Genomic DNA, 14,897 nt, shown 5'->3' on the forward strand with positions numbered 1-14,897 from the left:
CACTCCCACCCCCTTTCTCCCATGGTGCCTTAGCTTGCAAGAGATGCATCTGTTAAGAGAAGTGCACAAGGTTGTGCTCCTTATGGGTTGCACCAGATTTATTAACCAGCCAGAAAGGGTGTCTGTCCCAAGACTGTGAAGGTTAGTCTGCAGCTGCAAATTTTTTCGGCTTTGCTGCTTGTTGATGCCCAAGTGATCATGGCTGCAGTAAGTAGTCTACAGTGTCTTGGCTATAATAATCCACATTCTTCCAGGTTTGGGATTTGGTGATTGCTGTTTCAATAGTAAGGAATAGAGGCACATCCCTTGAGGAATCCGTGTGTGCAAAACACAGCTTTTGCAGCTGCTCCTCAGGGCAGCCCTGGTCATTGTGAACCTCTGTGTTCTGTATTGGTTTTCTGTTGGAAAAGCCAGGTCTGCAGCAGACACATTTGTTAGGTGATCGCTTTTATTAAATCAACTTAATAATTGGGTAAGAGGTTAGACAAACCTTTGGGCACAGAGTGCCGTTCCACAGGTCTGGGAAAGAAGTATATACAGCCTGCGCCAAGTACCAGTTACTTCAACTCTGCTACAGGTCTCCTCATTCAAAGCCCTACCTTTGGTTGATCTTGAGTAACTCTCTCTTCCCAACTACTGTAGGTGGTTTGTTCCTCCTCTTTGCAGGAGGAAGATGATGTGGGTGGTTTCCAACATGGTAGAAAAGCTTATTTTGTCTAGCAGCATTCTGGAGCTGGAAAGTGCGTCTGGATTTCTATGTTCTAGCCAGCCATAAAGGAATCATGTAGAATACACTCTGGACATTATTTCTTGTCACTTCTGTCCCCTATCTTCAAGGACATAAGCCACAGTCTCCTTCTGAGCCAGTCTGACTTCCTTTTCTTGTTGTTTTTTTCCCCTTACTGCACACAGTGGAGCAGAGACAGAAGCTCTTTTATTGTCTGTGAATTGAGGATTGTGTAGTGTTGTATAGCAGTGGAGCAAGTGGCTGGGATCCACATTGCAAGCTTGTTCCATTCTCTGGTTTCTAACAGTGTTGGAGGAAAGGCCAACTTTCCTATTAAGATTGCTGAACAGAGTACGTTCTTCTGGTCTGATACGAGTCCCCTGGAGCTGTCTCTTGTAGAGAAAATGAGCTACCTCGAGAAACTGAGAAGGATGATGGTGTACCTGGAGCCATTGAAAATACTTAAGCAGCTTTTAAAATCTTTGGCTTCAAAAAATGAAGCCATCATTGCTGAGAGGGTGAGTCTGATAGTGACAGTACTGTTATCTTGCTTTACAGAGCTGGAAACAGGCATGGAGCAGGGCAAGTTGTTTCAGGTTGTAGACAGATGAAACGATTGTACTGATCTAAAAGGGGGCAGGAGAGGGGATTTACTGCTCTTGAATGTGTCAGCTCAGCTGTTGTAATCATTCTGCATGTCTGCTCCTGTTCTAAGCTGCACCAAGGCAGCTTACTTCAGAATGAAATAACTGATAACTTCTTGGAGGTTAGCTTGTATTTGCTGCAGGACAGAGCAGGTACAACTCACTGCTGCAACAGATCACCTTACAAATGTAAGATTGGAGGGGGCCTTTCCTGGGCCATAGAGAGCAGTCCCCTGGGTTCATAAGCAGTTGGTTGCCTTCAGAATTCCCAAAATTGCCACTTCAAATTGTTGTACAGAAGTCTGTGGCACAATACCAGAAGCACCAAGACTGCCCTACAGCATGCCACAGGCAGAACTGAAGGAGACACCTGCCAGCATCCTGCCACTGCACTTGCAGGGAAATGGTTAGTATCTGCTCAGAAGATTCTAGAAAGAGGACCATCCCCTCCTTTTCTGCAGAAGAATATTTTAAAAAATCGCACAGTCCTTGCTATTTTGACTTAGGAAGAGGTTTTCTTCCTGACCACAAATTTGATTACTTGTGATCCTCGGAAGAAGACCAAGGTGCTCCAGCCAGGAAGCTTAGGTTTTTTAAGTGGCAGTTTACCCTGTACATCAGTGTACCCTGGCCTTTGCTGTAGCCAAAATCCTGATGCTTAAGAGGTATGCAGTCCCCTCTTCCTCCAGAAGTCACTATCATTTGAGAGAAGAAAAAAGTTTCCTTCCTTGCTTCTACAGGCAACCAGCAAAGGCCCCATAGCATGATATTGCCAGACACTTACCACATAGTAAAAAAGGGTTGTTGAACCAAGAATCTCTGTCCTGTCATTCCCTCCCTTCCATGATCTTACTGAGTTCAGGTTCTTTGCCCCCACTGCTCAGCTCAGGAGACCATTCCAAAGCTTCATGATGCTGCTAGGTAGACTAGAAATGGGAAATTAGAAGATAATTTCTAAATTTTTACATAGCCAGCTCTTAGCCAATGGGGGTGGGAGGGAGGGGGGCTGTTCAGTTGAAAATGTTTTTCTCCTTCCCCAGTATTCCCCCTGTGAAGGTATTTGTAAAGAAAGGTTGATGATCAGATATCCTCTCAATCTCCATTTTAAATTCAACAAGCCAAGCTCTTCTATGTTTTTGTAAGAAAAAGTCCTTAACCATCTTAGTGGCCCTTCTTTGTATCCATTCCAGTTTAAGCTTATCCATTTGGAACACTGGCAACCAGAACTGCTCACTGGGTTCTTCTGAATGGGGTCTTACCATTACATTCTATTAGTGCCCCCTTGTCTCTAGCAAATCTACCAACATAACAAATCCTAGGGATTGCACTGGCATTTTTTCATAGGTATGTCAAACTGGCAGTTCAGTCATCTTGCAATCAACCAGTACACCCAGATTGCTATCTTCCCTTGTTGACTTCAATCTCTGCACCCCCATTTTACTGCCAGTACTTATAATTGATCCTTAAGTACATGACTTTGCACTTTGGGTTATTAAGCGTCATTCCACTTTTCATGCTCTATGCACAAGATTATCTACATCTTATATAATGATCTGGTCCTCTTCTGCATTGGCAATGCCCCCTCCCAATTTTATCAAGATGCATCTAGTTCCAGTATGGAGGTACCTAATAAAAATGATAAACAGGAGTCATCCAGGACCAATCCCTATAGAACAGCACTGGCAAATGTTCTCCAGTTACACAGTTTACTTTTTCAGGGTAGTCAGCTGGAGTCTCCCTTTGAGCCAGTGCCTTACTCACCTCACAGCAGTAGCGCTGGTCCCCACCTCACCATGCTAGCAACTATTTTCCCATGAGACATAATATCAAAAACTTAAATTAAGTCTAAATAAATGAGTACACTGCATTCTTCTTATCCAAGAAATGTCCTTGCCATTAAATTAGACATTAAATGTAATTAGACAGTAGTCTGGCACTATCATGCTCTTATCAAATGCTTTGATCAAAAGCTGGCAAAACATTTTTTTTTTTTTTTTTTTTTTTTTTACTCCTTGTGTCTTATGACTATTCTTTAGGATTGCTCTAAGACCTTAGCTACCACTGAAGTAAGGTGACAGGCCTGTACCTGGACCACTTTTTTGTCCCTTTTTAAAAAAAATAGGCACTATACATGCTATTCTCCTGTCATAGGGCACTGATATCAAGCTGTGAAGATAAAGGTGGTGGGCAGTTCCCCCATTTCCCCTCCATCTCTTTCTTCCTTGCCTCTACCACACCAGAAGAAAGGCACAACCAGAGGAGGCAAGAGATCTCATGGTGGGGGAGACTCGATGAAAATGTGGGGAAGAACAACAAAAGAGGACATGAGCACATGGTAGAATTCATGTTTCTAGACAGGAAAGGCAGGAGGCTAGCAGTGACGGAATGGCACTCTCCAAGAGGAAGACAGGCAGCCAGTGTTAGGCCTATTCCAGACAGAGCTGATTTAGCTGATGAAAAGTTCATAGTTTTGATTGTGCTATGCAGTCACTCAGGTGCTGGGGGGAAATGCCTTAGTGGGGAAGCTGATGCTGAAGGGGATGCAGTTTCCCCTATGGGACCTGGTGGCAACGATCCAACTGCTGGGGCACTGAGAGACAGACCTTTCACTTTAGGATAAATGAATTGATTAGAAACATTTTGGGGTAGCTCATGCCTTTGGGCAAGGGAGACTGACAGCTCTTAGAAGCATTTCTGCACCTGAGGCCAAGGATCAAAAGCAACAATTTCTTATCTGGTCTGGCATGAATTACTGGAGAACTGATTAAAACTCCATGCAGTTATATTAGCCCCAGTAGGATGAAGTTCTGAGCGAGTTGGGAATAGGGACAAGCAAGTATAGTTTTGTGATTTACATGGCATGTGGCATCCCCACCAGCTTATCTGTTGACCTAGCTCTGTGAGCATTGCTGATGAGAGAGTGTGTATCTTGTACATTGGGTAGTCAAAGACATGTTGTAAGTGCCTGGTGTCTGTTCATTTTGCACTTTTGTGCCCATGTAACGATACAGATGTAGTCAGCAGTGATGTCTGACAGCTGGGTACACATTAATTACTTGTGGCAAGCAGGAGCACAGGGAAGGGGTTTGTCTTAGAAGGGAACAGCTATGGTTGGATACTGAGGATAACAGAAAATGTGTATTTTGCCCCCTGAGGCCACAAGGTGCCCCTCTGGATATGTAAGAAAGCAGGTGAAATAGTGGGGTTTAAGATATATTAAAATGGGCATCACAAGTGGAGGTTGTGGGAAAGCTAAGTTCTGGAAAGGAAGGGAAAGGTGCTGCAGGCCTCAAAGATCTCCTTAATGAGGGATTGTTGGCTTTGGTAGAGCCTTGCATAGCCTTGGGATTGAGATAACATACTCTTTTTCCTCTGCCACAAGTCATTGCTCTTTTTAGATTGGGGCATAAATCTAGGCTACAGAAGCTTTATGAAAGACAGTGGTTTTCAACATTTTTAGAGTCTATGCACCTGTTATATTACATTTGAGGCCCCCCTCAGAAAATGCCAGCTCTTTAACACACTTTTTTTGACTACAGAAAAATACCAGAGCAATTCTGTTGCAAAGAACTCAGAAACACTATAGCAGGCCAGAATGTTTTTAACACTATGGATTCCGATTTGAAATCTCTGAATTTATCTTGTGAACATGTTTGCACACCAAACAGTGCTAATATTATACAGCATCTTATGGCACCCTTGAAAGGATCTTGGGGCACCTCTGGGTGCCATGGCACCCTGGTTTGAGAATCACTGGTATAAAGAAAGGGACTCATGCAGGACACAACAGAGCCCACAGGTGTATCTGACCATTGTTTGGGGAGGGGGGGTCTTTAAAACAGACCTTATAAGTATGCCAAGTGCAGTGCAGGAATAGTTCTCTAGCTTGTGTAAAAGCACAAGAGTCAAAGATTCACAGAAAGATGTAGAAATGATACAACAGGAATGTTGATTCTGTTTACAAAAGGGGGATAGATATTTTCACTAACAAACAGATGTTAAGATCATTTTCATAGGTGTTGCTGCAGACACTATTGGGGGGGGAGGAGGTGCATTGTTCCTTGATGCACTTGGCTTGGTAAAGCATGGTTAAAGGAAGATGCTGCTGAAACTGTCAGCTCTGAGCTTTGAGATGGGTGTTTAAAGCAGAGCAAGAGGCCAAAGGAAAGGATGTATTTGTTTATTAGGCCAGAGGTAAGCCCTTTTGATGGAGTGGCTCATGGCTGTTTGTAAGGGGTATAAAAGAAATACAAGATGCCACTTTCTCTTCAAACTTTGTGCTGACACAAGTAAGCTACTGAATTACAGATTGATGGCACAAACCCAATTCTTTTGTGACCAAAGGTGAGACAGGCGTGTATCTTAGCCTGGTATTGTACTTTTTTGCCATATGACAGGGAGGGCATCGAGGCAGAGAGCATGTTCTGTGACCTGCACCCTGAGTCCATTTTTCCTAAAGCAGTTGCTTTTGTAGATGATGTTACAGTGATGATGACAACCTTGGGGGAAAAAAACCAAGCAACTCCCAAGTGTGTATGCCTACTGATGAAAACATCTCTGGGGCTTTGTAGTATGTTAAGAGTAAGACAGGCCCAGGTCATGGCTTTTAAAAACTAGTGGGAATCATTATGTCCACAGAGGTTGTGAAGCCTCTGGCTGAGGAAAGTCCAGTGTTCCTGGAGCCAACCTTTTTGGCAGGGATGGCACAAGATGAGCTCCACACCCTCCCCAAGTGCCACTCCCATCCCCTTCCCATACCCAATCTGCTGCTTTTGGTTGCTATTCTGTGGTCTGATTGGATGTCCTCTGCTCCCTGCCCAGTCTGTTATCTGCTGTGCACCACAAGAACCCTCTGTGCTGCTTGTGACATGCTTGACACAGGTTGGCCACCCCAGCCTAGAGAATCCAGATGGCAGGGGGAAAGCGGGGAATGTAACAGCCTGTTAGGCGATCCAGGCTGGTAGAGGATATGCTTGAGTAGCAGAAACAGGCACCTCAGGCCTGGTCATGTGTGGTATAGGTGCATGGTAGTCTCTAAACTACATCAGCAGTAGCAGATCCCACTGCTGTCACAGGACAACCATTCAGACATCCTTTGTGATAGCACAGGACAAACTGTCAGCACCTCTTATCCTAAGAACCTTTTGGGGGCTTTGTCCTGTGACATCTGAATGCTCACATTTTGTCGGGGGGGGGAATATTTTCTCTTGGGACAAGGGTGATGTCTGTTTGTAACTGAATGGTCAGGGTTTGGAGGAGGGGGTGAAAGCATCAGGCCCTAGTAGAAACCTGTGAATGACAGAACAATACAGTAAGTGATGTCTAGTGTGACAGCAACTACCTGTTTGCTCTAAAGAAAGGTGAGTGGATTGACATGGGGTATAAGATGAGAAGATGGGCCTGGAGGATATAACAATATCATCTATACATTTTTCGGAACCTTTTAGGGGAGGCAGGTGGACATAGGCCAGGGGGGTGGGGGGGAGATGGGCCTGGACCTGAAGGGGAAGTAGGGTGGAAACAGGCCCGGAGGCTTGGACAGGGGGGGCGGCATGCTTCCCTCATTCCCGGTCATTCTTGATGGGCAATTAGTTAATTGTATTATATCCATTTATCAAGTTTGTTTGCAAAGGAGCTGGCCATTGGTTTGTAATCAAGCTTTGAGTAGGGGACACAAAGTTTTTTTTAACAAAGGCATTTTGATACTACTGATGAAAAGGAAGAGACAGGTCACCCTGTGTAGGCCACTCATTCCATAATAGGTCCTCTAAAGTTTCACTGTGGAGTCTGGCACAAGCCCCACTTTCTCTGCTACATCTGGAACTGCCAAGCACAGTTAAAGGCTGACTTCTATTAGACTTGTTGGCTGATCAGAGGGTGGTTTTTAAAACAGGAGTCGGGGGCCAGTGAAGAGGCTTTGGGCAGAATCGTATTTCATGATGTGGGTGCTTAAGTGCCACTTACAGGCTGTTTTTCTGGTATCTGTCTTAAGTGCAGCACTAATTCACTTTTTTCAGAATTGAATGGCACTTACTTGGCTGTTTACTACTGCAGTACACATCAGCCAGGTAACTTGTACCCACAGCCACTAAGCATGCTCCTCCACAGAGATCCTAGTCATCTCTGGAAATGCACAGTGGCCATTTATACCCCGGAGCAAATCTGTCCTGTTCCTCTGGGCATCTAGTGGTTTTCCAAGACCAAATAGAAAAATAAATGTAATTATGCAAAAAGTACAACTAGCAGGATTCAGCTGCATTGGCAAGTGCTACTGCTTCTGCTGCATTACTTTGCAGCCAATTGAAACCTGGACCATAGATAAGGGGCCCTGGGATCCTGGAGCAGTACTAGGCTGGGGGTTGAGGGGGACTCTTAATGGAGGACTGTGTTGAGGCCAGAGAGAGGCCAAGGACATGCTCCTGCATCCTGTTGGTAGTGTTGGCTACCCAGCCCCCAGGATGCTTCAGCTCTGGCCACATTGCTGACCTCAACTACTTCAACAGCAATCATGCAGAGGGGGCCCAGGGCCAGGGTCCAGGAGCAGCCTCAGACCCATGTGTACCTGCCTCACCAAATTGTTGAGGAGCTGGCAGATGTCTGGAGTTGTAGGTGTGTCCAGAGGCAAATGTGGTGCACTAACCTTGCTGTTGAGGGCTATGGGCCAGCACAGCTAGAGGGCTCTGCGTTCTCTAGCAGGCTACATGCCCCCAACTTCTGGTAGCCTGCCTGTTGCCCACCAGGCTGGATAGAGATGCTCTAAGCTAGATCTGGCCCACGTGCTGCATGTTTGAAGCCCTTGACGTAGACCATGGCCACTGCTGGACACAGGTAAGGTTCCATGCACCTGACAAGCCTCCTAGTGAAAGCTCCCCTATGCCTCCTGGCCGCCCTGCTGAAGAAGCACCCTGCCCCACTGCCTTGGGTCCCTCCACTTCTGGAGAGACTCCTTGTTCCAGCCCCTGACCACCCCCTTGCTGCTTCCAGCTTCCACAGCAGGCAGGCGTGCTCCACCCCAGGTGGTCTGCAGTCCTGGGTCTCCTGAATGTCTCCAGGAGTTAGGCAGTAAAATCAGGTAGCTGAAAAAACCAACACAGCCCCCCCCCCCCAAAAAAAAAAAAAAGCTCTGTGTATAACGTGAGCAGAAGACAACACAGATTTGCACTGCCTAGTGATACTCGACCAGGGTGCTGGGCACCTAGGGGTGCCACAAGTGTCTTTTGAAGGGCCCCCTCAGCCCCCCGTGCTTCGTGGGCTAACTGCACCCTCTCCCCCATGTCCTGGTAGCCTGCCTATTGCCCAGCAGGGCTTCTTGGGCTATGACAACCTGTGAGGTGGGGCAGGCAATCATTCGTCACTGAGACCCAGGCAGAGGCAGGTGAGCGCACACGCACAAGGGCGGTGCAGGAACCTCGTGTCCCCCAAAGCAAGGAAGCGCGGGGCAGCGGGAGGGAACAGGATGCGCGGGGTCTTCCAGCGCGGACAGGGGCCGCTCTCTCCCCCTGGGAAACGCCCCGGGGGCGGGGCGTATGGAACGCGGGGCGGGGCTGCCCAGCCGGCCTATAAAAGCGCGGCAGTGGCGACTGCGCGGAGCTTTTGACCTTGCCTCGTCCTGAGCCGTCGTCCTACTTGCTCCGCTCCAGCTATGGCGCCCAGGAAGTTCTTCGTGGGGGGGAACTGGAAGATGAACGGCGACAAGAAGAGCCTGGGCGAGCTCATCCACACCCTCAACGGCGGCAAGATCCCCGCCGAGACCGGTGAGAGCCGCGCAGCGCGGCATCCCGGCCCTGCAGCCACTCGCGGGGCGGGTCTCCGCGCTGTGCCGCGCCGCACGTACGCCCTGGCTCGCCTCGGCCCACGTGACGCCGCCGCCGGCTGCTGCTTCCTCCCGGCCCCGGGGATGCTGTGGCGGCGCCCGTCCGGCTCACACGGGCTGGCGCTGCCCCATCGTGGGGCGGCTGGGCGGGGGTAGGTAGGGTTGGGCTGGAGCTACCCGCTCCTCTGCCTCGCCCTGGCTCTCTGCGGGACAGGACTTCCTAAGTTGGCACGTGGCTCGCCCAGGTCCCTGCTCTCCTGGGCTGGGGCTGGGGCTGGCCTCGCTTCCCTTCCCTTTAGGGCAGCAGCTCTCAAGCCTCTGAGACTCCAGGCTGCCCTTGCTGGGCTGCAGGCAGGCCTGAGGAAATTCCAGCTCTTGGCCTCTTCCATGTTTCCCAGTGGAAGAGGAGCAGGGCACGTCTGGTGGCAGAAGACTCCAAAACCCACAGGGCAAAATCGGTTTAGCACCACGGCTTCCTACTTGAAATCATTGGGAGTCACATTGGCATGCTCTAGAGCATGGCACGGCACCCTGAACCTACTTCAAGGCACCCCAGGGTGCTGTGGGAACCTGGCCAGGGATCACTGCTCTAGGACTTGACATTGCTTTGGTTCCAATGCTAATTGAGTTAAACCAGTACAGTTAAAACCAGGCTTAGTTATGTTGTTTCAGCTTTGTGCACATATCTGGCCTGGTCCTCCCTCCCAGCCCAGGCTTTGTGCTCCCTTACACAGGGCTTCTGCCCCCATCTCCCTGAGGGTTGCTTGATATCCTGTGTTCACAACTTTAGCTGGGCTCCTGCTCCTCCTCTTGGTGTCCTTGGGACATCTTGGCTCCAGGCCAGCAGGGGAAGAGCAGGACTCATGGAATCTTCCTTCTCTTTGGATGTCTGCCTCCTGCCTCCTCAGAAAGGGCTAGATGGGGCTGGGGGAGCTGTTATTCTGCGGGAGGCACCCTGAAGAAATGTCAAAGGGCTGTGAGGAGATGGAAGCCTAAATATAACCAATGGTGACTGGGCTAAAAATATCGGCTACTGTACTTGGTGTTGGAAACCAGATTCCCTCCCCCCTCTCCCCCTTCTAAAGGCCAGAGGGGAGGGGAGCTGGGGCAGCCCCTGGGGCTATTAGTTGCAGGTACTCTCCCTGAAACTATCACAACCCCCTCCTTTTTTGGAGAGGGCAGTGCTGAGTACTGTAGGCTTCCTTGCTGCTGCCTTCAAAGTGGGTGGCTGGCTGGGACTATAACGTCCCTGTTTGGGGTAGGCATCCTGTCTCATCCTGGTACACAGACTAGATGGCAGAGCTCCATATGTATGCAGATAGGCAGTGTTATAACATGGCTCCTGCACCCAGACTCTAAGCTCCATGCTTGCCTTGGTAGTGATTGAAGCCTGTGTGTTCAGTGGACAGGATCAGACCTGCCCAGTGGAAGAACCCCCTGCCCCTCCCTGTTTTGCATCTAATTTTTATGTTTTCCTTCACTTGGCAGCAGCATCCCTTCTGTCTCCACCTTTTCTGGCCTCCACTCGTGTGCAGGGAAGGTGAACACACTGTCTACAAGAGAGTGCTGCAGTGGTGGTTTCCCCAAGTTCAGTGTCCGAGAAGCATCAGCCGGACAGCTCTTTAGTTACTGTAGTGGGACAAGCTGTACTGTGTAGCTGTAGGGATAATTGAAGCTTCACTGGGATACATGTAGTTCAGGACTTGTAGCTCTACTCTTCAGGGACCTGAACAGTGGGGCTTCTGCTCCCTTTCATGGAGTAATGATTCCTTAAGATTCCCAGTCCCCTCAGTGTTGGGTAATGGTTCCTGACCACCTTTTTCCTGTCACTGTGTCTGTTCCCCCTTTATCTTGGCCTTCCTGGCTCCCAGTTACACTTATAATCCCCTGTGCAAGTCAGTGCTCCCCTCCTTACTCTCAATTCATCTAAACTATCTGCAGAAAGAAAAGAACAACTTTCAATTGGACAGTTCCCAGGGGTCCTTTGCTCTGATTTGGAAACCTGAAACATTGCATCATCCTGTTGTTGAGAGATGTGAGAAGTGGTTTCCTATGACAGTGTTCCCCCTAAGTTCTGTGAGCAAGGAAATCAAACTGCATCAGCAATAACCCTCCTGCTCTAGTGGGTCCTTGAAATTCAACAAAGCTGGCTTGTGATGGGTTGCTACAGCTTAACAGAGCTGAGAGATGGGTTGGAGTAGGGGTGAGCACCTGGGGGCAAGGGAAGTTCTACAACTGGAGGGTGGGTCAGATCTGACACCCTGCCTGCTCCCCATGAGGTTTACTCCATCTTTTATCTTTCAGAGGTGGTTTGTGGAGCCCCTTCCATCTACCTTGACTTCACCCGTCAGAAACTAGATGCAAAGATCGGGGTTGCAGCACAGAACTGTTACAAGGTGCCAAAGGGAGCATTCACAGGAGAGATTAGGTGAGCCTGCAGTCGCAGATGGAGCTGGTGGAACAGAAACTGAAACTTATTGCAACAGGTACCCATTTCAACACGGACCCCAAAACTAATGTTTCTCCTTTCTTCCCATTCAGCCCAGCCATGATTAAAGATGTTGGAGCTACCTGGGTTATCCTTGGCCACTCAGAGAGAAGGCATGTTTTTGGAGAGTCTGATGAGGTGAGTGATTTTTTTTTTTTTTTTTTGCAGGGTTGGGGCGAGGTGAAAACAAACTATCTTTTAACATCTTCATGGGCAGGGGGCTAGAGCTGCCCTAGAAGGTGAACACTGGGAGTGAGTCTGACCATAGCTCAAGCTTTCTTCCTTTCCTGTCCTCCTTCCAGCTGATTGGACAGAAAGTGGCTCACGCCCTGGCTGAGGGTCTTGGTGTGATTGCCTGCATTGGAGAGAAACTGGATGAGAGAGAAGCTGGCATCACAGAGAAAGTGGTTTTTGAACAGACCAAAGCTATTGCTGGTAAGAAAGCTTTGGCTGTTTGTCTGTGTCCCATGAAGGGAGGGAGTATTTGGGCTGAAAACTCTTTCTGCCTTCATTCATAGAATCCACCAGTCTGAGCTTCAGGGAAGCATGTTATAAAATGTTGGTAACTTACCCCAGGAGGGCAACAGGTCTGGCTTTGTGCCTGGGGTCTGGTATGCACTGCATCAAATATCTGATTATCTAATCTTTGCCAGAAAGGGCAGTAGCATTCCAGAAAAGCTTCTTCAACTGTGCCCTTTGATAGTAGGTGGATGTGGTACCTCCCCTCCAGATTAAGGCATGCTTCTCTCTCTTGTCCCCAGATAATGTGAAGGACTGGAGCAAGGTAGTTTTGGCTTATGAGCCAGTTTGGGCTATTGGAACTGGTAAAACAGCGACTCCCCAGCAGGTAAGAATATGGCAAGAGAACAAAGCTAGGTATCCAAGACTTCCCTCATGTCCCAAAAGGTTCTGCTTGGAAAGATGGAAAATGAATACACACATAACTACTTCAAAGGTTTCATAACAAAAACAGCTGTGCCCTACATGGGGTTGCTGTCCCACTTTGGCTGTAGTAATGCAGTTCCTGTGTTTTTTTTGTTTCGTGTTTTTTTTACAGGCCCAGGAAGTTCATGAGAAGCTGAGGGGCTGGCTAAAAACTCATGTGTCTGAAGCTGTTGCTCAGTCAACTCGAATCATTTATGGAGGTAAACGACTTGTCCCTGCTACCCCTAGTTTTACAGTGTAGAAAGCAATATGACTTTCCCACCCCCTGCTTGGCTAGTGCACAGCTTAAGGGACCTCTTGTTGGCTGCAGTGCTAAACGAGTCTTTATGAACAGGATTGAATGCGTTAATGTTCAGCTTCTTCTCGAAAAGAGCAGTAGTATTTCAGAAAGCTCCATAGTGATATGGGCAGAGGGAGTGTGACTTGGGAGGCCTGGGTTCTGTTCCAGGCTCTGCCATTGACCTGCTGGGGGATGTCTTGAATAAATGTCATCACCGTCCTGTGCCTCAGTTTCCCCATTTTTAAGATGGGGATTGTGACACGGGCTGACTTTTATAAGAGTTGTTTTGATGTGCATGGATAAAAGGGCTAGATAAGAACCAAATATTACTGGAGTGCAACAGGATCTGGAGCACTCTTTTTGAAAGGCCTGGATTCTTTGCATTTGTGACCAGCTATACATTAGAGGGGGTGGGGGCAGAGCATGGGCATTGTAAGTGGGACGGACTGCCCCCAGTCCAGTCTTAATCTGTTGCCAGGAGGGAACATTTACTGCACAAATGAAGGCTTCTATCCTGTCCTCTTGCCCAGAGCTGACCAGTCCCTTTTCCCTATCCCAACTATGACCTTGGCCAAACTTTTCTGACCCCTGTTTGAAATTTATGCCCTTTGTAGGTTCAGTGACTGGAGCCAACTGCAAGGAGCTAGCTTCCCAACATGACTTGGATGGCTTTCTTGTTGGTGGAGCTTCCCTCAAGCCTGAATTCTTGGATATTATCAACGCAAAACACTGAACCAGTCCCTAAGGCCCATGGGGAGAAATTTCTCCTTCCTGTCCCTGAGGAGAAAAAGAAACTAAGACAACTTCCCATGCACACCCTTCCCTGCCATTGCCTCACCCAAGACTCTTTCCCCTCTTGCTGTAACAGTTTCTACCATGCTGCTAAACAGTCACTGGACTGGATTCTGATTGATGTGGGAGAGCCTTTCTCTAAAGAGGCAGGGTTTTAATAGACTCTGCCTTGGTTTGGCAAAACTGGGTGGACTCATGGCGGGGCTGTCTGCTAGATTTGCCTATGTGTCCCATAAATCAATCAGAGTCCAGTGTCAGTCTGCCCATCCCCACTCCCCTGTTCTCTGCAGTGCTGCATTGAGGTGGTCGCTTGTGCTGAGGCATAGAGCAGAGGAGTGCTGCCTCGTGCATCAGCTGGGATCTTGTGCTGACCAATTGGAAGGAAAGCTGGGTAGGCCTTGTGGGGGCTTAGATCATTGTGAGATGTCCTGTCTCTTGTGTTTCCCTTCACCAACAATAAACAGAAACAAGTAGAAATGAACTGTGTGTACTGGAGGAGTTTGTCATTCACTGGGAGGGAGCAGTTGAGTACCAAGGAGGGTTACAGCAAAAATTGCAGCTCCCTTCTCTGACAAGTCATGACTGCTATGGAAAGTGCAACTGATAGAGGCCTACTGCAGGCTGGACAGAGCAGCTGCCTTGGCCTCATTCTGGGGATTCTAATTCGGATTTATCTTGGGCAAAGGGAGCTTGTGATTCCCATCTGCATCTTGCAGTTGTGAGGTATTTGGTTTGTTTTTTTTCCCCTGTAGAGTTCCTGAGATGAAGCCTCAGTCCTGAGTCATGTAACATTAGTGTCACATTTTGATAAGGAAGTGCTCCAGTAATGCCTGCTAGAGTCTGCAGCCAGCCCCAAACCACAGAGCTCGCATGTTTATCATTCCTGTCTATCTTGCCGGGGTATTGCCTCTGAACCAACTATGGTCATTTCAGCAGCTTGGGGGAGGGGGGGTTAGTTAGGCCCTAATCCGGGTCTCTGTATTTATGTGGACAGGGCCACTGGGACAAATGCTTCCAGCATTCCTTTTGCTGCACTCGTACAGTCAGTAGCAATGTCTGGGGTGCACTGAATGGGGAAGTGGCTTGCTTCCTTTTCTGACGAAGATGGGATCTCTGCTTGCCTCCATCTTGTAGCTGTGCACAGTCCTGACTGGGCTGCTCTCAAGGCAGTGGATTATAGAGTACCTATAGAAACTAGCTCCTATGTA

At 48.4% G+C, this 14,897-nt stretch overlaps 1 protein-coding gene across 1 annotated transcript; it reads left to right on the forward strand.

The window, feature by feature from the left end:
• The first annotated feature begins 8,953 nt into the window (after nucleotides 1-8,953).
• TPI1 (triosephosphate isomerase 1) lies at nucleotides 8,954-14,170 on the forward strand. The gene is made up of 7 exons (XM_006273393.4): nucleotides 8,954-9,125; nucleotides 11,489-11,612; nucleotides 11,726-11,810; nucleotides 11,975-12,107; nucleotides 12,434-12,519; nucleotides 12,730-12,817; nucleotides 13,512-14,170. The coding sequence occupies exons 1-7, from the start codon at nucleotides 9,014-9,016 to the stop codon at nucleotides 13,628-13,630; spliced, it is 747 nt and encodes a 248-aa protein (XP_006273455.1). The 5' UTR covers nucleotides 8,954-9,013; the 3' UTR covers nucleotides 13,631-14,170.
• Nucleotides 14,171-14,897: the final 727 nt, after the last annotated feature.

Source organism: Alligator mississippiensis, chromosome 1, assembly GCF_030867095.1.
Source record: "Alligator mississippiensis isolate rAllMis1 chromosome 1, rAllMis1, whole genome shotgun sequence".
NCBI classification, from domain to species: domain Eukaryota; kingdom Metazoa; phylum Chordata; order Crocodylia; family Alligatoridae; genus Alligator; species Alligator mississippiensis.